This window comes from Mustela putorius, unplaced genomic scaffold (assembly GCF_011764305.1).
Source record: "Mustela putorius furo isolate JIRA1106 unplaced genomic scaffold, ASM1176430v1.1 tig00000578_pilon_pilon_pilon, whole genome shotgun sequence".
Classification (NCBI taxonomy): domain Eukaryota; kingdom Metazoa; phylum Chordata; class Mammalia; order Carnivora; family Mustelidae; genus Mustela; species Mustela putorius.
The window spans coordinates 236,510-263,632 of NW_025421422.1; the positions used below are offsets into that span (position 1 = coordinate 236,510).

Sequence of the window (27,123 nt, forward strand, 5' to 3'; positions counted from 1 at the left end):
CTTCTCCCTCTCCTTCTGTAGCTGCTCCTGCTTGTGCTCACTCACTCTCCCTCTCTGTCTTTGTCAAATAAATAAATAAATAAAATCTTAAAAAAAAAAAAAACCTGAATTAAAGTAACAGCATCTGAACAGCTAGGCCCGAATTTGCATGAGATCAGGCCGTGACCATGATTGTGAGATGCCACTCTATCAGGTGCATCCCCATTTCAGGTGCATTACTATGTGAAATTGTGCTCCATCACGGGGCTGCAGGCTTGTGTGGTTAAATGGATCACCTTCACTATGTGTGAGGCTTGGAGATGGTCCCCTCCCTCACACCCCACTTGGGGTAAAGCAGAGGGAGCAGGTGAGAAGCTCTGAAGGCTAACTGGGAAGACAGAGGATTAGGCTGCTGGGGCAGGAAGTACAGTGTGGGTATTTGGGGATTCTGGAAAATGTCTGCGGATGGGACATAGAGCTCAGCTGCCCTCTTTTTTCCCCTTAAGACTGGCCAAAATGATGCCAGATAAATGTCTTCTTTTAAGAAGAGGATGGTGGTGAAGAGGGGTAGAGCTGCTTCCTAATTGTAGAGAGCCACCAGCCCTGCCCTTGCAGTAGAGCTCCTGGACCTTGGTTGAGGGGAGAAGGTGTGAGTATGAAAGTCGAGGCGGGGGGGCAGACAGTTTTCCTAGCTGGATCTACAGAACCCATCCTGAGGGGTTGGTTACAAACTTTTCTTGGCATGGCCACCTGGAAGGAGGTTCAGGATCTTCCAAATGGCCATGGTCTTGGAGGGCATGATGTAGCCTCTTGGTTCTAGTTATGCATCCTAAAGCAGATGGGCCAGGACCCACGATCACTGTGACACTTTGACCAAGCCTGTGCCCTCTCTCTGCAGAAGGATGATATGGAGGCTGTGCCAGGGTACCTGTCCCTGCACCAGACAGCTGATGTCATGACCTTGAAGTGGACACCAAACCAGCTAATGAATGGGTCGATGGGGGACCTGGACTATGAAAAGAGGTAAGGTGCCGGGTCCCTCTCCTACCCTTCACACAGGGAAGTTTGTGCTCTGTCCGTCATGCCCTTCCCCTGCCCGCTGCTCAGTCTGGTGGTTGCAGCCACTTGGCCCAGCCTGCCTACAGTGGTGGCCTTATAGGTAGCTCATTGGGAGGCTCTAGAAACCAGCAAGAAGAATGTTAGGGCATGGGAGTTAGGCAAACCCTGGTCAAAGCACCACCCAGTGGGAGAAATCTTAACAGAGATCTTGGAAGCCTGCCAATGGCAAATATTCCCCCATCTGCTGCCTCCCTTCCCATCACTCGGTCAAGAAGGAAAGTGGGAGGCCATGGTTAGTGGGTATCTGGTCTGGGGCTGCATCTCCCTGTGATACCCTGGGATCTATAAGGCTCAGCAAAGGCTTTGGGGTCATGCTCTGAAGAAACTCAGAAACCAGGGATTCCCTGCTGCAATCCCCTGTCCCAGCACAATAAGGAAGGGCCCTAGAAGGAACACAGACAGAAGAAAGGCACTGTGCAGAGTGTGTCCGGCCTGATTATTTCAGCTCAAGGAGTCCTGGCAGCTACATATATAAAATAAGGGCTCTTTTTTCATAGAACATAAACAGAACACCATTATTGCGTTCTGTTTTGTGTTAGGCTTCTGTGTGAGGAACCCCAGGCCTTGGTGTGATTGATGCTGTTCTCTAAGCTGGCCACTTCCTGTGCCGAGGTGGCCGTCTGTCTTCAGAGACAGTCAGTGGGAGGTACAGTCTGTTTTGGGCTGGGCGACATAACAGCTCCAGCCAGATTCCAGGGTTCTGAAACCCTCCCCAAGGAACAGTGCAGGGCCGATGAGATGCCCCTGGCCCAGGACCTTGTTTCAGCCTATTCACCTTAAACCCTGGGCCTTCCTTGACTTGCCAGCTGAATTTGGATTACATGGAGCCCTGAATCTCCTTCATAGCATTTATAAAATCGTGCTCACGTAATAAATCTGTGCCCACCCATATACCAGCTGTTACATTCTAGACTTCATTTCCATGAAGGCAAGGATTCTTTCATGCTCATGTCTTCTCTCCAGCACCTGCCACTCATCAGTGCCCACATAATCTCTGTGAAATGAAGCAGGAAAGTCAGGGGACCTGGATTCATTCATCAGATATTGACAGAGCACCTGTGATATGCTCGGCCCTGGGCTAAATGAGAGAGAGCAGATGAAGAAAAGGAGAGGAAAACCTTTACCTTTTCAGAGTTTATCTTGCATTTACATTATACTGGAGGGAACACATTTATGTGGGTAAATGCATAAATTTGCAAAATCACGTGTTTGTTCAATCCTCATCCCCCTGGGTGACTTGAGGTATGTCTTTATTTCTGGACCTCAGTTTCCCCGCTTCTATCAAATGAGGGGGCTGGGTAAGTGATCTCCCTGAACTCTCAGAGGGTTCCCAAAGGGTTTACAAGGGCTCCCCATACACTGAAGTCTCTTCTGTCAAACATCACAGCCCGAGGGCCCTGCTCGTTGGTTGGACTTAAGCCCAGGGTAGTATGGGCAGACAACTTTTAATGCTGTTTCAAAGAAACACTGAACCAAAGGATTGCCAAGCAACCCCCACCCCCCTCCAGCTCAGATCACTGCGGTTTCCATCTTTCTGCCTCACCTTTTCCTCTGTGAACAGGCACATCATAGACACATCGATATTTGGTTCCAATGGAGTCTGCACTTTCAAGGTCATTACTAATGGGGCTGGAGACTTCCCCTGCCTGGGCTCTGAAACCCCCCATCAATCCTTGTTACTCCTGCCTGGAACCTGGAGCTCAGTGAAGGAGAAAAAGCCAGTGGGCAGAAACATCGGGGTTAGCGTGTAGGAAATGGGAGCACCCAGGGGTTCCGGTGTCTCTTTGGGGACCAAGAAATGATGAAAGAAGGCAGAGTGGTCCTCATCTGAGGAGCTTCAGGACCTCTTCTCTTGTCCCCCCTCCCAGTACCCTCTCTTATACAATGGGGGTCAGAGATCCCCAGCTGGCTTTCCTAGTATATACAAGGAAATATCACCCAAGAGTGATATTTGGGTGATATTTGGGTGGCTATTTGAACTCTGGAGTCAGTGGGCACTTGGCTCAGATCTCAGCCTTGCCATGTAGAGAAGCAGCTGGAATTCCCCTCACAGCTGCTTCACAGACCAGTTTGGGAGTTTCTTAGGACCTACCCTTACTACGTGACCCAGCAGTTCTACTTTAGGAAGCTGTTAAAACAAGTAAAATGATAACAGAAGCTCAATTCTTGCTCGTTCCCAGTTGAGTGATCTTGGACAGTCAGCTTCCCCTTCCCAAGCCTCAGTTTGTTCATCTGCTGTAAAATGGGGATGCGGTAATGGAAGCTTGGAATAGGCATACAGGAAAGAGTCAGTGAGAAAATGCAGGTAGAGCCCTTAGCTGGAAGGCTGGAACCTGGAGCCTGTTTGTATCAAGTTACACAGCTCCAAAGGGACTGTGGCCACAGCTCCTCCTTGCTGATGTTCGGTGGTAGTTGAAGAGTTGCTCTGTTTACTGGGTGCCCTAGGGCAGCCATTAGCTCTGAATATTATTCTCTGAGAATCTTGCAGAAGTGAGCAAAACCCAGTCACTGCCCAGTTCAGCACCTTTCAGGGAGACAGGAGAAAACAAACCATTGCAACCCTAGGAGATGGGCATGATGCAGGAGTCTGGGGAAGGACCTCCTGGCTAAGACTCACATGCAAGCGGCTCCATAGAGGCTGCTACTCTGAAAACCCCTGTATGCTTGGCTGCCCTCTGAGAATGTTCGCCCCATGGGCCCTGGGAAGGTTGACTGTGGTGCAGACCAGAGCAGGAAGGTCCCTTAGAGAGCTTCTCTTCCAACTTCCTCATGTTGCAGCTAGGGAAATTGAGGCCCAGAGAGGAGAAGGGACTGATTCAATATAGTTGGTGGAAGTGGGATTTGAAGTCTGACAAACAGATGTTGGGGACTGGTGGGTCTAGTGACCTACCAGTGAGAAGGGTGCAGAAGCCCATGAGTGTGGTCTTCTGGCCTTCTGGTCCCTTTGCCACGACGGGGTGAGTAGGCACCCTGTGGACCTAACCATCCCTCCTCTTCTAGCGTCTACTGGGACTATGCCATGACCATCCGCCTAGAGGAGATTGTGTATCTGCACTGCCACCAGCAAGGTAGGGACCGTGGGGGGAGCACGAGGCCGGGGTGTTCCTCCTGCCTCCCCTGCCTGGCCCCACATCCTTATTACTGGTGTAGCCTCAAACAAGTGAATTCTCCTCACTGAGCCTCCGTTTCCCCATCTATGAAATGGAAGCACAGCAGCACCTTCTCTTGGCCTTGTTGTGAACATCCTATGATGAATGATAAGGGCTCAGCATCCAACACATGGTGTTAGTGGCTAACACCTACTGAGCTCTTGTGATGTGCCAAGCAGGGCTCTACACAGCTTAGCACAAAGTCACACAGCCTGGAAGCTCCAGAGTTTGGACTTGAAATCAGGTCTTTGTCATTCCAAAGCCGGAGCTCTGAAGATCCAGGATTAATCACTAGAGTTCTCCTTTAAAGTTCAGAGAAGGTACATTCAGAAAAAGCAGGCCATCCTGCTGTAGGAAGCTAGGGATCTGTGTCCCACCAAGATAAGAAACATTAAGGTTATTGAGTCAGACAGACCTAGGTTCAGATCCAGGCCCTGCTGTGCAGCCCTGGGCAAGTTACATAGCCTCTCTGAGCCTTGGTTCCATCATTTGTAAAATAGACCATAATAGATAGGCCTCACAGGTCTATTTTGAGTAGTCAAAATACTCAGAAGACACTGCCTTTAATGTGCTGTGCTTACATACATACATTGCTAATTGTGCTAGCAAGTGAAATACTGCCTTGAGAAGGGAAAGATCTGAAAGGCCCCATACAAAAATAGGTCAGGTTGATTCATAGAGGGTGCTTAAGGAGCATCGGATGTTTGGGGGCCCCATTTCCCTTCAGTGGATGACTTCACAGAGGCCAGCCATACTGTTCTGGACCATGTCCTATACCACCCAGTCAGTGACCCTAGCAGGTGGGATTTAAGAAGCCCAGTGGAGGTTAAAAACTGCTTCCGACCTTCTGCCCAGGCCTTTCCCAGAGCCTTGGAGCAGGTCCCTGGGACTGGGTTGGCATGCCTAGGGGGATGTGTGTGCCGGGAGTGCCCCATCCCCGTGCCTCATAGTGACTTCCCATTGGATCTCCTCTGCCTGGGTCATGGTGGCAGTGGACAGCGGCGGGACAGTGGTGCTGGTCAGCCAGGATGGGATCCAGAGGCCGCCCTTCCGCTTCCCCAAGGGAGGACACCTCCTGCAGTTCCTCTCGTGCCTGGAAAACGGGCTGCTCCCTCATGGGCAGCTGGACCCTCCACTCTGGTCTCAGCGGGGAAAGGTGAGTGATCGCAGAGGCCCCAGGGAGGCTGGAGTGGGGGGTCAGCTGTGGGGAGTGATCATCTTTTTGAGAGAGAGAGGGAGAGAGGAGCATGAGCTCATGCACAAGCAGGGTGGGAAAGGGGTGGGTGAGCAGGGGTGGGTGAGCATGAAACAAGCAGGTTCATGCCCAGCGTGGAGCCTGAAAATTGGGGCTCAGTCTCACAGCTCTGAGATCATGACCTGAGCCGAAATCAAGAGTCGGATGCTTAACTGACTGAGCCACCCAGGTGCCTGGGGCAGTGGTCATTTTTGCCCGTGGATCCTTACATGGCTTTGTGGGCACATATCCCACTGAAACCCTCAGGCTGTACAGATTGTGGGGACAGGCGTATCCCAAGGACTGTGCAATGGGACACATTCTTTCAGGGCAAAGTATTTCCCAAGCTGCGCAAGCGAAGCCCTCAGGGTTCTGCCGAGTCCACGTCTTCAGACAAGGAAGATGACGAGGCCACAGATTACGTGTTCAGGATCATCTACCCTGGCATGCAGTCTGAATTTGGTAAGCTGACCCGTCTATGGTCTCCCTGGATCCACAGTTAGCTGACCATGTGAAGGATTCCAGGTGTTTGGGATTAGAAGACCAGTCTGGACTGGTCTGGACTCTGGAGTCAGCAGGGGTCGGGGGTGGGGGGAGACCTGAAACCAGGGAGTTAGTATCCCAGTTTCTCCCCAAATGAGAACCACAGGCGACTTAGCTTAATAATAAAGATGCACCTGCTCAGGAGGTGGCCTGGGGTAGTGGCCATGGGCTCTGGAATCCTGGTTGAACTGGGGCAAGTTTCTTCACCCCCTGTGTCTTGGTTTCCCCATCTGCAAAATGGGGATGTTCACAGCACCTGGGACATAGGGCCCTTGTGGGGATTACATGAGGTAAGACTCTTGGCACAGACCACGTACATTATAGCCGCTATTACAGGGTTGTTCTTTTACTTTGATACATTGTCAGGATTCAATGAGATAAAGAGGTGATCAATGTAAAGTCTGTAGAATAAAGTCCCACACACAGTAGGCCCTCAAGAAATGGCAATGAAAACAGCAGAGGGGAAGCAAAGCACGGGGAAACTGGCACCTGGGACACTAATGTATGTCCAGTGCATTGCATGGCGGCTTGCCTGGTGCCAATGCTTGGTTCACACAGACTCCTACTGTCAAGGTCATCATCACCACAGGGTTATCATGAGGGTTACATGAGCTAATAGTTGAGAAGTTCTTCAAAAGAGGCCTGGCATTTATGAAGCATCCTATGAATGTCTGTTCAATAACTCGATATTAAGCTGTAGGTTCCTTTTGTCCACCTCATTTTATTTAACCTTTGGTGGCCCTGTTGTTCCGTCTGAGGGATAATGGCTCTGAGCCTCCCCTTGCATTACTAACTGCAGCTGGGCCATGAGAGGCTCTCTGGAAAGCAGATGTCCTCCTGGCAAGGGTAGGCTAATCATTTCAGGCCTCATGTTTCTGTATCACCAAGAGCCCAAGAGTATCCTGAACTATTCATCACTACATCTCTTCCTACCCAGGAACAGGGTCTGGAACCCTCTCAGCCTGTTGGGAGGACCATGAGTCTTACTGCCCCACCAGAGAGCTGATTGATCAGAGGAGCCTGATGCCTTGGGCCTGCCTTCCCAGGAAACTCTCTGCACAGGGCATCATCCAACAATGTGTAGGCACCTGCTGGGAGCCAGGCTGGGTGCTGGGTGTCTTTCTTCCTTGGGGGCTGTCCATGTTAGTGTGTTGTGGTTCTGCATGTGTCAGCAGAAGAGACACTGGCTGTGCCTACCCACACCCCTCTGTGCCTGCCACTCTGCAGCCAGCCCCCATCCTAGAGTGCCTTCTGCCCATGGTGGGGGCAGGGAGGGTAGGAAGTGTCAGGGAGTCAGAGCATCACTGGAGCAGCCCTCAGCCAAGGATGGGCAGGAGTCAGTGTCTCAATGCCCTGGCTCCCTCGCGCCCCATCCCCCAGAAAGAAAGCCCTGGCCTGTGTGTTCTACAGCTCTCCCAGAGACCCCTCTCCCCTCCGCTGGGAGATCAAGCACCAGTTGCCCATGGTGGTGACCCACGTGGTAACCCTTGGCAGAACCTTCTCGTGTCGCTTCACCTTTCTCCTACCCGTGTTTCTTGGAAACATCTCCCAGATACGCTCCTGGGACTTGAATTCTTGTCTGCCCCTGGGGAAACCCCAGTGGACTCAGTTTAACTAGAACAAAGCTTCTCAGCGGTAGCACCACTGATATTTTAGATGGAATAATTCTTGGTGGTTGTTGGGAAGGGACACTATGGGCCTTATAGGATATCAGGCAGCATCCCTGTCATCCCCCTGGCCCCTGACTAACCGCCATCTTCCCACACCCCACCACTAAGTGGGGACAACTAGAAATGTCTCCAGGTGCTGCTGGGTTCCCACTGGGAGCAGAATCGCCCTCTGTTGAGAAAAGCATACATCCCTGCACTCACCTGTGCTCCTTCAGTGTGGCCAAGTGACTTGCCCTCTGCGGGCCTCATTTCCTTGTCTATAGAATGGGGAGGACAGCCGCATTCTGTTCCCATACAGGATCCTATTCTGAGGAGTTAGTGTCAGACACCTAACTTGAAATGCTTGACAGATGCTCCGTCGGTAATACTAGGTACCGTGTGCCAAGCCTGCCTTTGTCCCTCCAATGTTGTAACTAATATAATCCTCATCACAGTCTTCCTAGGCAGGTACCAGTGTCCTCAACAACCTCTGTTTTTCAGAAGAGGAAACAGAGGCACAGAAAGGTTGAGAAACTGGTTCAGAGAGGCATAGTTAATCCTTGGCATGGTTGGAATTTAAGCCTAGGTGCCTGGCTCCAGAGCTTGCAGATTGTTTTGACAGATTGTGGTCTCACCCATTTCCTCCCCAAGTTCTGATTCAGCCCACATGGTAATGGCGCTCCATCCTTGGTTGATTTTCTCCAGGGGCCTGAGCCTCAACAGAGCTAACACAAATAATCATGTGTGGTTTTCATCTTTGAGAGCAAGAAAGTCCTTCCTGAAGAAGTGCCCAAGTCAGAAATGGGCAGACTTCCTCCTGTGGTCCAAATTTGGCCCACTGCCTGTTTTTGTAAATAAAGTTTTATTGGAACACAGCCACGCCCACTCCTAGCCATATTGTGTATGGCTGCTTTCACACCCCAGCAATGGAGTGGGATTGTTGTGACAGAGACCGTATGGCCCACAAAGCCAAAAATATTTACTATCTATCTGGCCCTTTATAGAAAAAGTTTGTGGATACCTGCAGTAAGGAATAAGAGAGGAGTTTGGGCCTGTGGGAGGGATGATGTGGCCATAAATGGTTCTAAACCCCCTCTCAGTATCTTCATGCCTCCATCTCCAACACCTGGTCCTTGGGCACAGAGGAGGCAGAGACCAGTTTTGAAACGTGGAGTCAGATTCAGAGTCAGAGGAGGGCATTTCCAGACTCCCATGTTGCTGGGACTGTCTGTACCATCTGGTGTGGTAGGCGTGAGCCTCATGCAGCTCCCAAGCACTTGAAATGCAGCGAATTCGAATGGAGATGTACCCTAAGAGCAAAAGACATTCACATTCTGAAGACTTTGGAGAAAAACCAGAAAAGAATGCAAAATATCTTACCAGTCATTTTATACTGACTCTCAGTTAAAATGGTCACATTAGGGATATACTGGGTTAAACAGAATATATTGCTGAAATTGACTTCATCTGTTTCTTTTCCTCCTTTTTGTGTGGCTATGGGAAATTTCTAAATTAAGCATGTGGCTCAGTGTGGATTCCTATTGAACAGAGATGGTCTAGGGCAGGGCTGACATACTGGACTGAATAATGATGTGTGATGTGTTTGGTGGGGGTGGGGTGTCTTGTGTCTGGCTTCTACCCACTGGATAGATGCCAGTAGCATCTACCAAATTCTCAGGTTGTAACAATAATAAATGTCTCCAGACATTGCCAAAAGCCCTTGAGGGGACAGAATTGCCCCCATTGAGAACTGCTGGTCTATATAGAGCATGGATAATATGGGGCGGGGAGGGGGGATATCAGTCAGAAGACTGTGAATAGGGTCTTGGGGTCTGATGCCCTGGGTCGGAAAACAATCTCCACTCTTTGTTCCCTGGGTGGTCTTAGGCATGATGCTTACATCTGTGCCTCAGTTCCCAAGTCTGGAAAATGGGATAGTAATACTTGCTCTCAGTAGGTGATAGCTGTCATTAGTGGAAAGAGAAGCAGGACCTCAGTGAGAAAAGGCTCTTAATGCCAGTTACCACCTGCTAGGGCTGTGGGTGGTTAAGCACTGTTGTCCTTCTGAGCCTCAGTTTCCACTTCCGCAGAATGGGAGAAGAGATAGATCCCCAGTGGGGTCACTAAGGATGAGAAAGCAAGCAGGCTTTTATAGGGCATTTGACAAACATCAGCATTCTTTCTTCCTTGATGCCAACACAGTACATGGAAGCTATGCAGAGCCAGGCAGGGGAGAGGTAAAGCCCTGAAGGGTGGGTTCTTCAGCTGTTTCTGTGTTCTGCCCACCTCAGACATTTCATTTCACTGGTATTTTTTGTTTTGTGTTTCAAGTTGCTCCTGACCCCCTGGGCAGCACTGTCTTCAATTCCGTGAGACCCGCCTGGATGGTGGTTCCTGCCGGCCGATCTGTGCTGGTGGTAGCCAGGGGCGGTCCAAGGGCACGAACTGGATGGGGCACCGCCTTCCCCAGGCCGGGCCTGATGCAGCAGCCCCCCAGTAATGTCGGGGCACCTCCCACACCTGGGGCTGAGTGCTGGCCACCTCTGCCATGTTGTCATTTGAGTCTTGGTCCCCAGGGTGAGGGAAGCAGGAGCCAAACAGATGCACTCATGCTGTCCAGCCTCCACGTGGCAGAATGCTGCTAAGAGTGTTGTGGGATCTGTAGGGAAGGAGTCCACTGGTGATGCCAGCAGAGTGTGAAGGGCTGGGACTGAGGCATATGGGCCACACCTTGCTGAAACTGATCCATGCTTCCTTGAGGTTGGTGGAGACCTGAGGATGCTTTTCTAGAACATTTTACAGGGGCTCACTGGTCTTTCGTGGTCAGCTCATCAGTGAGTCAGCTTGGGGAGGATATTTGTTCACTATCGTGGGTAGGGTGGGCCCTGTCTGCTCCTGAGCTCAGATAACAGGTGACCCTGGGTCCACAACTGCTGCCTTGCAGCCCGAGAGAAGAGACCAAGATTACCCATTATTCTTGGAAGGCATGGCCTGTGGGACAGATGGACACCCTTCTCAGTCTCCTAGGTTAGAGCTTGGCAAACTAGGGCCCACAGGCCAGAGCCAGCCTCATTCAGTGAGACCCATGAGCTAAGAATGGTTTTTACATTTTTTTTAATGACTGAAAAAAAATCAAAAGAATCGTAATATTTGTGACCTGTGAAAAATGATACGAAAGTCAGATTTCAGTGTCCATAAGTAAAGTTTTTTTTTTTTTAATATTTTATATATTCGTTAGAGACACAGCAAGAGAGGGAACACAAGCAGGGGGAGTGGGAGAGGGAGAAGCAGGCTTCCCACTGAGCTGGGAGCCTGATGCAGGGCTCGATCCCAGGACCCTGGGATCTTGACCCAAGCCGAAGGAAGACACTTAATGACTGAGCCACCCGGACGCCCCCATAAATAAAGTTTTTTTCTTTTTTAAATATTTTATTTATTTACTTGACAGATAGAGATCACAAGAGAGGCAGGCAAAGAAAGGGGGAAGCAGGCTCCCCACTGAGCAGAGACCCCGATGTGGGGCTCAATCCCAGGACCCCGAGATCATGACCTGAGCTGAAGGCAGAGTCCCAACCCACTGAGCCACCCAGGTGCCCCCCATAAATAAAGTTTTATTGGAACCTAGCCATGCTCACGTGTTTTCATCTTGTGAATGGCTGTTTTGCACGATGACGGCAAAATTGAGTGGTTGTGATTGTGGCCAAAGGGTTCACAAACCATAAAATGTTTACTCTCTGGCCCTTGATGGAAAATTGCCTACTGAGCCCTGTCCTAGAAAAAATATAGTCTTTGCACCTGTCTGGAACTGCCAAGAGGCCAGAAAGTTAATGATAGAAATTATAATGTGTGAGTCACCATTGTGTTTTCCATGCAGCTGTGGAGACATGGTGATTTCCATGGAGCTGGAAGAGAAGGCAGGGAGGGAAACTCTGAGTGCTGTATCCTGGGAGCCCAACATCAGGAACACCAATATCCATGTTAGGAGATCAGCTATGCCCTCTTGGTTCTCGAACGTGGTTGCTGTTATTAAAATTGTCTTTTGATATACAGACTTAAAGGCTCTATCTCCAAGAGGTTTAAGTTCAGTAGGTCAGGGGTGGGATACAGGCATATGGCTTTTTAATAAGCCCCCCCATGATTCTGGGTGGGGGTCACTCACCTGTTTGAGACCTATTGATGGAATAGCTATATGGCTCAGGATGATGGACAGTGTAGGTGGGCTCATCAGCAGGAACTCCCCTGGATCCCTTGCCCTTGGGAACCCTGCCTCATCTGTTGAGTTAGGCTCCCTTCTGTCTCTCTACTAGAGACTCTCACTCCCAGAGAGTCTGTCTCTGGGGACTCAGGACCATCATCCTTCCCCAGAAGCCCCCATCAAGCTCCTCTCCCTTCTTGTCAGCCTCCTGTGAGGACACTTGAATGACAACATGGTGAGGCTTGGCTTCCTGTTCTGGTACTGGGTCTGTTTTCTTGGGTCTTGTCTCCCTTTCTATCTTTCCCCCCACACTCCACTACTTCCTCTCTCTTCAGCTATCTTCAGCTCTGCCTGTCTGCTGAGGGTCCCGGGTCTTGGTTGTAGCTTTCACTGAATCAGGTGGGCTCATAGGTCTGGGTCAGATAATGATTGGGGTTGCTGTCTCTGACTGTCAAATTCAGGGTCTTTCCCTGTCCCCGTGCTGGCCTAGAGGTGAGCTGCTTGCTTTGGGATGAGGTTTCTGTGACCCACATAGGCCTCACTGGATCTCTTGCTCCATGCCTCCTGCCCACCATAGTCCCCCAGGACCTAATGGATGTCTCCGTGAGCAACCTACCACCCCTATGGCAACCCAGCCCCCGGAAATCCTCCTGCTCGTCCTGCTCACAGAGTGGCTTGGTCGATGGCGGCTCATCCAATGGCTGCAACCATGAGAGGTATGAGGGCCTTAATCTGTGGGTGGAGGTTATGGAGGGATTTGCCAAAGATTTGTAGATGTCCATTCCTTGCCTAGCACTGAATTCAGAGGAGGAACATAAGTTATGGAATTGTCGAAGAACATAAGTTATGGAACATAAGTTATGGAATAGCCTTGTGGAGTCCTAGCTGTCTTTGCTTCCTTCCATGTTTCAGTCAGGATAACCAAGGTTATGTTGCAGTAACAAACAGTCCTGAAATCTCAATTGCTCAGTAGGACAAAGGATGGTTTGTCATACATACCATGTGTCTCTCATGGGTCAGCTGGGGGCTCTGCTTGGGGCACATTAAAGGGCCTAGCTGATGGGGCCAAACCGTCTAGAATATTCCCAGTCCAGTGACAGAGTGAAAGTTGGCTCTGGGGCACCTGGACAACAATGAGAGGCTCCACCTTGGATGCAGGACATACTCTCTCTGCTCATGCCTCATTGACCCCATCCACAGCAGGCCAGGAAGCACAGTCCTGTCATGCTCCTGGAAGGCAGAAACTAGAAATACTACTCACTGCCAACCAGACGTTCCTCAGTTTGCTCCTCCACCGAATGGGGATACAAATGCTTGCTTTGTTTAGCTATCCTAAGAACAAATCGGATACCAGTTTAACGTGGCCAGCATGTGGTACCCAGTCCCTGGCAATGTTCAGTAAGTAACGCTTCTTATTTTATTGGATAAAGTTTGATCCCCCAGATCATCTCTGTCCTGGCCCATAGATCTCATGTGTCTTCAGAGCTGCCCAGTGCAATAATGAGACTGGTCTTGATTCCCAGCTGACTCCACCTGGCCTGCCTGGGGAGAATGGAGTCCCTTTTTCCATGCTGGGCCTCTGGCCCAGTGGGTGGTCCAGTCTTCAGCCATAGGAGCTCAAGGGGTGGGAGCTGGCATCACATTTTTGTAGTCATCTAAGGCCTGGCTTTCAGCACATGGTCCAAAAGCAGAATCTCCATTTAACTTGATCCTAAGCTCATGTGCACATTGTCAGTTTGAGAAGCACCCCTGTAACCAGAGTTTCTCCCGTTTGTGTGCTTCAGAACCAGCAGGGGGAGGTGACAGTGCTTCTGAGACAACTTCCATAGGGGTCCTGATCCAGTAGGTGTGTGCGGGGCCCAGGAATCCAAATGTTGGAGAAATGCCAAGTGATTCTTGTGCTGTGGTCCAGGGGGCATTGAAAAACGCCATTCTAACCTAGTGTCCCCGTTTGTGGCATCTGCTTACATACCTGGAATGATAGGGAGCTCACCCTCTTTCACATAGCCAAGTCTGTTGTGGAACAGCTGTGTGTGTGATGCTATTCTTAGGTAAACTGACCAACCCTGAGCCCCACCAACCTGAGGGCACGATGAGGGTGATTTTCATGCTTAATGGTTCTATGTGTGTAACTGGAGCACTTTAGCCATGCCTCCTTCCTGTCTTTTTCGGTTTTCCTGGGTATCCCCAGGATGTCCTGAGAAAAAATATGCGTATATTCCTCCATTCTGTTCTCTGCGAGGATGCAGAACACGCCCATCAGCAGTCCTTGTTTTCCCCACTAGTGCTGGGTCCTTACTCCTCTCTTCTCTTTCAGCCAGCTGCACCCCACCTCCCCAAATTCCCATGCAAGGAGAAGCTCTGAGGCATCACCTACTCTGCAGTCAACCAGACTCTGAGTCCTGGTCTGGCTCAGTTTGGTTTAGCTGGGTCACTTCAGAGGTCAGAGCTCTTTGGGCAAGTGACAGAAGCCCACTTCAGACTGGTTCACATACAAAAGAAAATCTTGACAGAACTAAGGAGTCTAGAAGTACAGTGACTTCAGGCATGGTTGGCTCCAGACGCTCCTATGATGCTCTCATTCTCAGGCAGGCCCTCCTTATGCAGGGCAGAAATGGATCCCCGCAGCCACTGCCCTACATCCTTCTGGCTTAGGGACTCGAGCAGAGAATAGTGTGAGTTTCTCTGTAGTTCTGACAAAATGAGTTTGGGGCTCATTGTCCTTGATTCAGATTGGATCACATGACCACCTCTTACCCAATGCCTGTGACTCCAGCCTGAGTCCTGTACTAGGTCGAATCAGCTCCATCCAAGCCCCAGAGAGTTGGAGAGAGAGAGACCCCAAAGCCAACAGGAGGAGTGGCGGTATGGGTAGAAACCATAGTCCTCCTAGAGTCCCCTTGCCTGGCTGGTTTTGTTTTGTTTAAGATTTTATTTATTTATTTGAGAAAGAGACCGTGAGAGAGAGCATGAGAGGCTAGAAGGTCAGAGGGAGAAGCAGACTCCCCTTGGAGCTGGGAGCCTGATGCGGAACTCAATCCTGGGACTCCAGGACCATGACCTGAGCCGAAGGCAGTTGCTTAACCAACTGAGCCACCCAGGCGCCCCTGCCTGGCTGGTTTTAATCTGCCCCTTGCAGGTAATGAACTGTGCTCCTCCAGGAAACATGGGCTCTGTGTGGTCTTTTCTACGTGTCCTCTCTTCCTCCACCGCAGGGCCCCGCTGAAGCTCCTCTGTGACAACATGAAGTACCAGATCCTTTCCAGAGCCTTCTATGGATGTGCGTATCGGTCTCATTTGCCATTGTGGTCTATGGGCACATTTCTCAAATGCCTATTGTATGACATCAGCATCAAGGGAAGGAGCCTGGCTCTGGCACCTGAACCCCAGCTCCCCAGTTCCTAGATGTGTCTAGATTAGTGAAGCTATGCAGACGTCTTAGAGCCTGAACCTCCTCAAGCAGAGCCTGGGCATAAATTTTATCTCTGGGCTCTAAGAGAGGGCAGCCAACCATGGGGCTCCTCAGGGGAGGGGTTTGGCTAAGTCACCATGGCATCCCAGTGCCCCCTTAGAGGGTTTGTTCTCAGAATGAAAGGAGAAACGTGAATAAACCCCTAGCAGCTGGCATTACCTGTCATAGGTGCTCAGAGTCAGTTCCCCTCACCTGTGGGCATAAGCAGAAGAGTAAAGAAAAGTTAAAAATTAAAGCTTAAATACAGGTATTCTGGTTATTTCCATTTAACACATGAGGAAACGAAGGCACAAGGAGGCAAAGTGACTTGTCCAAGGTCGCCTAGGACAGAGCTGGGACTCAAACCCAGGCCTGCCTGACCACAAAGCTGGTTTGTTTTTGTTTTGTTTTGTTTTTACTCTGCTGTGTTCATTCTTAGCACATTTTATTTTCTCAGCCTCTCAGCCTAAATGGGGGAGAGAAAACCTGTGTTGTCAGGGATTCTAGAAAAGTGTTGCTATATCCTGCATGGGCCTGGAGAACAGCAGTGCCAGCCATGTGCCCAAGCCCCTGGAGGGACAGAGAGAGTGTAAGCTCCCCAAATCAAGGTTTTTGCCCATTCTGTTTTCATCCATCCCTGGTGCCTAATTCAGGTCCTGGCATGGAGCCCAGATAGAAAGGCTTCATGGAGGAAGGTCCAGATGCATGGGGGTCCAGATGCATCTCAAACAGTGTTATGCATTCAATGGCTCTTCCCTGATGGGGGTTGAGAGCCCAGGTTCTGGCTCTATGCAGCTTGGGTTCCAATCCCAACTCCACACTTCCTAGCATTATGATCCAGCCAAGAGACAGAAAAAGTCTATGCCTCAGTTTCCCCATGTCTAAGATGGAGAATGTAGGAGTACCTGTTCCATATGTCATGAGAATTTAGTGACTTAAGGATGTGAGCTCTGGGCAGTTCCCTGGCATGTAGTATGTGCTTGTGTAAGTGTTAGCCATTTCCTCCTCTTCCCCCTTTCTCTCCTTTCCCTCCTTCTCCTCCTTCTCCTCTTCTCCCTCCTCCTCCTCATTGCTGGTAGGGGCCAGTCCTCAGGCTCCAGATGGCCCAGGGTCCTCTCTGGGAGCTAATAAGGGAGAGCCAGAGGGAGGGGGCATAGAGCAAACACAGGCTGGCATTTGCTGAGTGCCTCCTGTGTACCAGGCACTGTGCCTTCCAGGTGCCCAGGGCAGAGCAGATGAAGGGCCGCAATTTGGTGGCTTGTAAGAGTGCAGAACCATCTTTGAGAGCAAACCAGGTGCATCTCTCAGGGCCTTCTTTATCTGGCTGCACTTTGAAAAAGGAGTCGTCCACCTCTGTCATTCTCTTTCTCTCCTGGGATGGATTGGAAGCACCCAGAGGCACTGTGAGCCTGTGGGATCACTTCCTGCCTCCTTCCTGCTGCTCCTTCCCTGCCTCCTGCCTGTGGCTTAAATACCTTGGCTTCCAGGTAAAGAGGTAATGTCACCCTAGCCCAGGCTGAGGAAGATGATCAGATGTCCCCAGGCTCATACAACTGTTAAGCAGTCAAGCCAGCAAGGGGTTTTGCCCCTCAGAGCTCCTTGCTTGTCTGGAAGAGAAGGATGATGGGACTTTCTAGGTCACAAGGGTTCACAAGGTTTGTGGGTGAGGTAGTGCTTTGAGATCCATGAGGTAAGGCAAGGTGGGTTGGATGGTGGATGATGGCACTCTCCCTCCCTCCCTCGCTAGGGCTTGCCTACTGCAGACACCTGTCCACTGTGAGGACCCACCTGTCAGCCCTGGTCAATCACATGATTGTGTCTCCGGATTCACCCTGCGATGCTGGGTGCGGGCTGACAGCCAGGATCTGGGAGCAGTACCTTCAGGACAGCACGGTAAGGCTTGGCCTGGCTTGGCCTACGGTGGAGCATAGCCAGTGGGGGGACCATTTGGTCATCTGAGCAGGACACCCACCTGGTTATGGGGACTGAAGGCTGTTAGGATACCTTTGGGTTCTTGGGGTGCCTGGATGGCTCGGTGGGTTAAAGCCTCTGCCTTCAGCTCAGGTCATGATCTCGGAGTCCTGGGATAGAGTCCTGCATCAGGCTCTCTGCTCAGCAGGGGGCCTGTTTCCTCCCCTCTCTCTGCCTGCCTCTCTGCCTACTTGTGACCTCTGTCTGTCAAATAGATAAATAAAATCTTTAAAAAAAAGAAAAAAAGGATACCTTTGGGTTCTGCATACCCAGACTGAAGGTCCCTCCCTTCTTGAGAGTTCCAAGACCCACAGCCCCCTTCTGCCCAGATGGGTGGGAATCAAGGAGGATGGAAAGTATGCTTGCTTGTCTAGGAGTAAGAATGAATTCTTCCTCAAGCATTTATTAAGCACCAACTGTATGCTCAGTGTTGTAGGAGGGACTGTGAGTTCTCAGCAGGAAGGGACCTACAGTGCAGTTGAACTACTTAGAAGGACAATGGTAGCTAAGTCAGAGGAGGGAGGTGGGCCCAGGAAAGCCCACCACCTTGCAGAACTCTTCCATCTCTGCCTTAGGGCCTGACAATCCTCCCATTATATACTCCACCTGGAGACAGATTTCTAAGACTTCTTAGAAAGCAAATGTCCCCACAAGGAAGGTGTTTACATTTGAAAAAAGTGTCAAGGTCAAAGTGTTTGGGAAACAAGATGGGTCAACTTTTCTGTATCCTGCTGCACTTCCTAGAACCTTGGGTAGGCCAATGCGCTTATCTTGTCCCTCTCAAGAAACTGGGGGTGGCTGGGGGGTAGGCAAGCATAAGGAACAAGCCCCTGGAATGTTTAGGGCCCTAGGGACCTTTAAAGTGCATCCCATGGCCGGTGTGGAAGGCAGAATCCATTTTGACAGATGCTAAGTGAACCTCCCTCAGGAGCAGACATTCAGAAGAGATGGCTGATACCTCCACAGGATGAACACGATGGCTCAGTCCACTGGGTGCTTCTCACCCAGGGCCCTGGGGAGGGCCAGGCCCGTGAGCACCTGGGTTAGCCTGGCTTCCCCACGCTGGGGAAAAGCGCTATTCTGTGCATGAACTTGGGAACACTGGGGGACTCTGGGGAAAACAAACTGGTTCCCAAACCTGGGTAAGCAGGAGGGTTGTTTGACTTGAATGTCTACTTACAGTGACAACTCAAATAATGAAGAATGCAGGTGTAGAGGACAAAAATTGTTCATGTACCTTCTTCCTGCCGCAGTGCCCTGATTCTAATCTTCCGAGTTAATGAATAGTATCAGTTATGTCGAGACCCTGCCATATTTTTCCTGTGCTTATACATTCATAGATAAATCTACATAGATATATCTGTAATTCTTATTTCTGCAAAATGAAGTGACATTATATCTGTATTTTAAGCAGCAATTTCATTTTATATCAAAGATGTCTTTCCAATCTCTAGGTGAAGTACTGAATGCTAACACCTTAGTGCCTCACAGATGAGTAGCCCATAATTAATTCAAATCTTCCCCTAATGAGAGACATGTGGACTCTTTCTCTTTTTAAAAAATTATTCCAAACAGTGCTTCCGTTGACATCTTTATAAGCACATATCACTCTGACCAGTGCTTTTATTTCAGGGGTTGATTCCTAGAAGTTAAATTGATTGATGTGCATTTAAAATTTAAATAGATATGCCAACTTACTTTCTCAAAAAAGTCACTCTCCCTGGCAGCCAGAGAAAGTGCACATTTCCTGAGGAATTCAAAAGATTTATAGACTTCTGGGCTCCACTCCAGCACTACTGATTTAGCATCTCTGGGACTGGAGCCCAAGAATTTATATTTTTTTAAAATTCCCCCAAACATTTCCAGTGATCTCCCCGGTTTGGGAGGTACTAGTCTAAGGACAAGTTGGTTGAAAAAAATAAGTCAGTCAAAAATGAGTATTTTTTAGTCTAACAGTTTCACAACCCTTTCACAAACTGGCCATGTTTTTACCCTTCTTGGTTGCATTGTTGTATTAGGGTGGACTGAGCTGCAGTAACAAGTGGTCCACACTTTGTCAGTTGCTTGACATCATGGGGTGTATTTCTTGCTCACGGAGGAGTCCTAGGTGGGCATTCCTGGCCAGTGGGCCTCTGTCTTCCGTCCAGAGGTTTTGGGGTCTCTCAGTCTCATGGTGCCACCATCCTCCAGGGCCTCATGGTCATCTGCCTCCAGGTAGCCTCCAGGGGAAATGCAGAATCTGAAGGGAATACACCTGCTTCTTCAAAGCTCTGGCCTGCAAATGACTTATATGACATCCTGTCACATCCCATTGGACAGCATCTAGTCACATGGCCACCCCTGCCTGCAAGGGAGGCTGGGAAATGGAGTCCAGCTATAGGTTCCAGGACCCACACAGGTGGATTTTTGATGAAGAGTTTATAGCCTCAGCCACAAATGGTTCTTTGATTTTTAACTAGCATTGACAAGGCTTTCTGCAGAATACAAATTAAAATTTCCAACAAAGCAAAAGAATGGCTGGTTTTGCCATTATGGCTGGGTACATCTAAGATGATCATTAAGTTGGGAAATCAGTGGGACACCTGGCTGGCTCAGTAGAGCAGGTGACTCTTGATCTCAGCGTTGTGAGTTTGAGCCCCACGTTCAGCACTGAGTTTACTTTTAAAAACGTGAAATATGCTTATAATTTTGGGATGTGAAGACGTAGGAGGAAACAACCCTACTACCCTTCAGAGTAGCTTTCTAGTAGTCATTGGTATTTTCCATATGCACACACACACACACAAACACACAAACATGAACAAATAGGACCTGCTAGTCCCCCAGCCTGACTAATTATAACCGCAAAGCCTTTGCCTGAAAATGAGTTCTTAAAAAGAGGGCAAATCTATTGGACAATACAGCAGACAGTTGTTAAAGTCATCCTAGTGTGCACAGAAATTATTAGTGCATGAAGACCCAGCTGGAAATGTGCATTTTGGATCGATTTACTTTTAAACAATTTTCTTTGTGCTGAGTCAAGATTAAAAACTTTGAGATAACGTTGCCACATCAGCACAATGCACAAAATTGACTAAAAATTAAGTAGAAATGCTAATTAATTCTATACTGGCCTTTTGGGGTTTTTTGTAAAAAAAAAAAATGGGTTCACGCTAGATATGTTCTGCATCTTGGTGGGTTGTTTATTTTCCAGTTGACAATATACTTTGAACATCTTTTTATGTCAGTTCTCATGGATGCATCGCCATCCCTACCTATACCCACGTAGGGGATACATTGTTTCCCTATCAGTGGGCAGTTGGGGCTTTTCTCCTATGACGCCAGGGTGGATATCCTGGTACACACAGCTTTGCTTATTCACACACCATGATCTCTAAAGGCCAGATCTGAGAAGTGGGACTACCAGCTCACAGAGCCCTCCTTCTAGTTTTCTGTTGACCAAACCCTTTACTTCTTCCCACCTACCACAGAGTTACGAGGAACAGGAGCTGCTACGCCTTATCTACTATGGGGGCATCCAGCCAGAGATCCGCAAGGCCGTGTGGCCCTTCCTCCTGGGCCACTACCAGTTTGGGATGACAGAAGCAGAACGGAAGGAGGTTGGTGACCTTTAATGGGCCGCAGGATCTTTGGCAACTAAAGGAGCCAGGGGCCATGGGGCTGGGGGTGCTCTAATTTCATACTGGACCAAGATGGGGCAGGGGAACATGGGGGAGCCAGGAAGCTCCAGGGGATGGCTGTTCCCTAGAAAAGCAATGCAAGCTACAGATACCATTGTTTAAAATTTTATTTGGGAGATAATTATAGATTCAGATAGTTACAAGAAATAATGCAGAAGGATTTCGTGTATCCTTTATCCAATTTCCCTCAATGGTGGCATCTTACAAAACTGTAATATCACAATCAGGGCATTGACGTGTGTGTGTGTGTGTGTGTGTGTGTGTGTGTGTGTCATCACCACCACAGTCAGCATACTGAACAATTCTGGTGCCAACAGGGTCCTCATGTTCCCCTTTTTTAAGCCACATCTCCCAGCCTAACACCTGGCAACCACCGCTCAGTTCTTTCTTCCTGTAATTTTGTCATTTCGACAATATTGTATAAATGGGATCACGTAGTATATAAGTTTTTGGGATTGACGTTTTCACTCAGCATAATCCTCTGGCAGTCTATCCTTTCTATGGCCAAGAGTTCTATGGTATTCACGGCCTGGGTGCATCACAGTGTGACTACCCACCTGTTGGTGGATAGGTGAGTTGTTTTCCCAGTTTGGGCTATTGCCGAGAAAGCTGCAGTGAACATTTGTATTTTCGTGGGAGCGTTAGTCATCATCAAATGCTCAAGTGTACAATTGCTGGGACACATGGTACACATGCTTCATTTCAGAAGAAACTGTCAAGCTTTTGTAGCTGCTGAACCATTTTCTAGTCCCACCAGCAATATCCCAGTGAGCCACACCTGCATCCCACCTGGAGTTTTGGTCTTGTTGCTATTTTTTTATGTTAGCCACCTAGACAGGTGTAAATGATGTTTCATTGTGGTTTTTTTTTTTTTAAAGATTTCATTTATTTATTTGACAGAGAGAGATCACAAGTAGGCAGAGAGGCAGACAGAGAGAGGAGGAAGCAGGCTCCCCACCGAGCAGAGAGCCCGATGCGGGACTCGATCCCAGGACCCTGAGATCATGACCCGAGCCGAAGGCAGCGGCTTAACCCACTGAGCCACCCAAGCACCCCTCATTGTGGTTTTAATTTGCATTTCTCAAATGGCCAGTGATGCTGAACATGTTTGCACACACTTCCTTGCCACCTGTGTATCTTTGGTGAAGTGTCTGCTCTCATCGTTTGTCCGTTTTCTAGTTTTCTAGCTGAATTGTTTGGGTTTCTACTGTTGCATTTGGAAGTTCTTTATATGCTTTAGATATTTTTTCTTTGTTGGATAAATGGTTTGCAGATATTTTCTCCCAGTCTGTGTCTTATCTTTTCACCCTCTTCATGGGATCTTGTGCAGAACAAATTTCTAAATTTTTGATGAGATGCAGCTTATCAATTTTTCCTCATATATACTGTGCTTTTGGTGTCAAGTCTAAGAACGTTTTGCTTAGTTTGCCCTAAATCCCGAAGATTTTCTCCTATGTTTCTTTTCTCAAAGTTTTGTAGTTGCACGTGTTACATTTAGGCCTGAGATCCATTTTGAGCTCATTTTTGTATATAGTGGGTGGTTTTGGTCAAGGTTCATTTTTTGGCCTGTGATGTCCAGTGGCTCCAGCACCATTCGACAGAAAGGCCACCCTTCCTTCATTGAACTGCTTTTGCACCCCTGTCAGCCATCAGTTGGGCACATTAGTGTGGCTTCCCCATTCTGTTCCATTGATCTAATATCACCCTGCAGTGAGCCATCTTCAGCTGATACAACCTGGGGCACCTGTGTTCATCTTAATGGTCCAGTGAATGTGTTAGTAGTAGTCCCATTTTGAAAAGAAGAAAGAAACAGATGCCCATAAATATTTTTTAAAATGATAAGTTCACGAGGAATTATAAACACTGTAACAAAGAGGTCCTGCCATACCCCTCACTCAGCTTTCCCCAATGGAAACATCATGTAGAACAGTAGCCCGTTACCAAAGCCAGGGCATTAGCATTGGTACAATAGGACTCACTTGACTGCAGACCTCACTAGGATTTCACCAGCTTCTGCATTAGTTTGTGTGTTCACGTGTGTGCAGGTGCATGTGTGTGTGCATGTGTATGCGTAGGTCTACGTCATTTCATCAAGGTGATACTAATTTTAATACGAAATTCTTATTTAACCCAACATACCCAGTACATTACCATTTCAGCATGTAATCAATATTAACATTATTGAGAGATTCTCCCTTCTTTTATTCAGACTAAGTTCTTAAAATCTGGTGGTATTTGACATTTCATACCCATATACCCGCTCTGCTATTGTGTATTTGTCAGTAAATTGACTCACTGTGTGTATAGCTTATTGAAAAGGATACTTGATATCCCTGCCATCAATGGAAAACTGACATGACTTGGCATAATAGACAGAAACCAAAAAAATAAATAGGATATGACGAAAGGGCATAAATCAGTCCCACATAGATGCCATAGCTTACGTAAGGCCTGCTCTCTCATTGTCAGAAATGAGGATTATAAAGTGTTAAAGGAGGTGTTCACGACACTGTGACACCAGACTGACCTTCCCCATAATCCAAAGACTTAAAGTGGAGCTGGAAATAGAAACTACACTGTGATTCCGTATGATAAGACCCCATGCCAGTGAATTGTCTAAAATTGCCTCAGGAACAGCAGGAGGTCCCCACCATGCTTTACCCCCTGCCTGCTGGGCTCCCGACAAACAGGAACAGCATTCTTGGGTGCCAAGCCTTGTGCTTGGAACTGGAGACCTAGTGGTGCGTTAGATGAGGTCCTTGCCAGTTTAGTGAATGTGCAGAGTCAGATGGAGGCAAACCCAGGGGTTGTAAGAGTCCATGGGAGGCAGCAGTGTCAGGCAGAAGGCTCCCTGCTCCCTTTCCAGGCAAGGAGTGTGAGGAAGGCTCTCTAGGAAGAGGGGCCAGCATGAGCAAACCCCTAGGGCAGACTCGTGCATGGTGTGGTGTGGGAGTGTATCTCTGTGGGTTTGTGTGGGAGGGGCGGGAAGTGTGTGGTGGGCATGGTGGTTGGAACATAAAGGACAGGAAGGTGGGGATGACAGAGGTGGGGCTGGGAGGGAAACAAAGAGGAGGCTGTTGAGGGGTAAGTGCATGGTGTGGGGGATCAGGCTGGGACAAGCAGGTTCTGGGAAGGAGGTTCCTGGGGTCATCCTGGTGCAGGGTCATGGAAACCTAGTCTAGGAAGGCAGTGGGAATGGGGAGATGTGCTAGGACAAATCTTCTGGAGGTCAGTGGGCAGGAGGACAGGACTTTGGGCAGGGTAGACCCCGAGCTTCTCTCTGGAAGCCCTGAATAGATAAAGGATTCCCCACCCCTCCCAGCCCAGCATGGGACATTCTCCCTGCCCTTTCTTCGTGCCCCTCCACACCCTTACTTAGATCAGTCTGTCTGCCCCCACTTGTGCTGGAGGCCTGGCAGATTCAGGACCTCAGTTCCCTGGGCCATGTATCAGTAACAAAACAAGTTGCTCTCCCACCACACGGAAAATGAAAATGCTTGAAATCTGTAGCCCTTCTGTTAAGCCATTGCAGGAGTAAAGGGAGAGGCTGATTTTGTTCATCTTTGTATCCTCTGCTCCTGGCCCCGCACTGGGCACTGGGGAGACCCTCATAAATGTGTGGAGGGAGTAGATGGATGGGTGCTCATCTTGTTTCTCCTATGCCTAGTGTGGTACCTAACCCATTGTGGGTGATTCCAGAAATATAGGCAAACGAGTGAATGAGGAAGGAGAAAAGCTAATAAGAAAGGGAAAGAAACAGTCCTCTCACTTCAGTACCCCCTTGGCTTAGTATGCTGCCTGGCAGAGTAGAGGTTCCACAGATATTTGAATGTGTGAATGAATGAATGAATGGAGAAAAGAGGGAGGAAGGAAATATTGAAAGAAAGAAGTGGCCTTGTGCACATTTGTGTACCCCCAGGGACTACCCAGTGTCCTGCATATAGTAGGTGTTCCGTTAACATCTGCTGGCTGTTCATGAATGATGGCTGCCTGTCTCTGGGGCTCAGGGTCCCAGGTCCATCCTCTTCTGGCTTGGGCTGGCTCTCCCCAGGGGTGACCTTGCCTCTGCCCTGGCAGGTGGATGAGCAGATACACGCGTGCTATGCACAGACCATGGCCGAATGGCTGGGCTGCGAGGCGATCGTGAGGCAGAGGGAGCGGGAGTCCCATGCAGCTGCCTTGGCTAAGTGCTCATCGGGGGCCAGCCTGGACAGCCACCTGCACCAGATGATGCACCGGGACTCCACCATCAGCAACGAGGTGATGGGCGGCACCCATCCGGGAGCACAGGGTCAGAGGGGCAGTAAAGGCCGGGATCTGCTCCGTTTAGCTATTATAGGAATGGTGACAGCTGGGTGTCTGGAACTGTCACTCCTAGCGTTTGGGTGGGAGGTGATCGTGGAGTTGGACAGACCCATGTTTGAATCCAGCCTCACCATTTCCTGGCTTGGGGGGCAGGGGAGATCTCAAGCAATCACCTTCACTTCTGGGCCTCAGATTATACATCCATTTTATTTGACAGAGATTACAAGTAGGCAGAGAGGCAGGCAGAGAGAGAGGGGAGGAAGCAGGCTCCCTGCTGAGCAAAGAGCCCGATGCGGGGCTTGATCCCAGGACCCTGGGATCATGACCTGAGCCCAAGGCAGAGGCTTTAACCCACTGAGCCACTCAGGCACCCCCAGAACACTCCGCTCATATAGAACCTCCAGTTCAGCAGCCCAAAGAAGGCACTGAGAAGAAAGTTAATTCTCTTCCCCAGTGATGTACACTCATCAGTTGCCAGCAGTCATGCTCCCTAGCATAGTAAGCAACCACCCAAAGCCAGTGACTTCTAGCAGTAGACACTGAATGTGTACTCATGGGTGTGGCCCAGGCAAGCACTTCTGAGCAGGGCTGGCTGGGCTCACTCTTGCACCCTCTGTCAGTGCCTGGTCAGCCGAAAGGTTTGTTGATCTATGCTGGGCTTTCTCCCATGTCTGGGGTGACTGGGCTGTGATCCACATGTCCCATCCTCCAGCAGGCTGAGCTGGGCACATTCTCATCGTGAACACAGATTGTAAAGAGACAAAGTGAAAACGCACAAGGGCTGGTAAAAGCTCTGCCCTGTCGAGATTGCTAACATCCCACTGGCCAAAGTAGGTCACAGGGCCAAGCCCTGCATCCAGGTAGGCAGGAACTAGAAGTCATAGGGCAAAAGCTTATCGACAGGGGAATTACAAAAAAATCAAGCCATTCGTGCCAACCAGTCACATGGAGTTGAACTTAAATATTAGCCAGAAGTGTCAAGTACAAGGCAGTGAAAGGTAAGGTTTTCCAGTTGCAGGAGTGAGAGGTGGGGTCTTGTGCCTTCTGTGGGTCCCCAAAGGCTTCAGGGAGCAGAGGGAGACCTCCCCCACTTCTCAGTGTGCAAATAGGAGGCTGGGCCCTGAGGGGACTTTCCCAAGTCAGGAATAGAAATGAGACCACACTTGAGGAATCCCTGCCTGAACTGAGAGCAGGGCCCCCAGGGCCCCAGAGCCAGGATACAACCTCACCCCTGTTCTCTTGGCCTCTTTTTCTAACAGTCTTCCCAGAGCTGCAGTTCCGGCCGCCAGCATGTCCGCCTGCAGAGTGACTCCAGCAGTGGCACACAGGTGACATTCTGGAGGCCCAGCCCCTTCCGCACCCTCCCCTTCCCGTCACCTACTCACTCCCTCCAACCTGGAGTAAAGGGATTGGGTGTCCATCACGTACAGGTCACTTAAGATTTTTAGCTTTTTATACTAGCATTAAAAATGGAGTTTTTAGTTAACACAAGTAATATATGAATCTCTTCTCCCTGTAAAAAATTAAAATGTTTCAGAGAAAGCTTAAATTTGGCTTTGACCATTCCTAATCCCCACTCGCCCTCCCTAGAAATAGCATCATTTTCTGTGTGTCCTGTCAGCCCCCACTGCTTGCCTGTACATACGCAGAAATATGTATATGGTACATAAAGCATATATTGCAATGTTTGATAATTTTTGAAAATTTCTACATAAATGCCGTCGTATGTGTTGGTCCACAGCTTTCCATTTTATTCAGTGAAATGTTAACTCATCTCACTGGATATTAAATAAAAATGCAAAGCCTCACAAATATGCTTACTATGTCACCTTTTGCATAAAAAGAGGA

General features: G+C 49.2%; 1 protein-coding gene across 8 annotated transcripts in view; it reads left to right on the forward strand.

Moving 5' to 3' along the window:
- SGSM1 (small G protein signaling modulator 1) overlaps positions 1-27,123 on the forward strand; it is an 89,516-nt gene that overhangs the window by 42,415 nt on the left and 19,978 nt on the right. For 5 of the 8 annotated variants that reach the window (XR_006607169.1, XM_045081474.1, XM_045081477.1 and 2 more), the window contains 11 exons: positions 878-1,002; positions 4,099-4,166; positions 5,240-5,403; positions 5,811-5,943; positions 10,005-10,169; positions 12,446-12,584; positions 15,084-15,148; positions 17,067-17,212; positions 20,761-20,889; positions 25,048-25,230; positions 26,535-26,603. Coding sequence is in view for 7 of the 8 variants with exons in the window: in XM_045081474.1 (XP_044937409.1) it covers positions 878-1,002; positions 4,099-4,166; positions 5,240-5,403; positions 5,811-5,943; positions 10,005-10,169; positions 12,446-12,584; positions 15,084-15,148; positions 17,067-17,212; positions 20,761-20,889; positions 25,048-25,230; positions 26,535-26,603 (1,386 nt within the window). In the remaining variant the exon portion in view is untranslated. The remainder of the gene's footprint in view (positions 1-877; positions 1,003-4,098; positions 4,167-5,239; positions 5,404-5,810; positions 5,944-10,004; positions 10,170-12,445; positions 12,585-15,083; positions 15,149-17,066; positions 17,213-20,760; positions 20,890-25,047; positions 25,231-26,534; positions 26,604-27,123) is intronic. The other 3 variants (XM_045081476.1, XM_045081475.1, XM_045081478.1) reach the window with 3 other exon arrangements.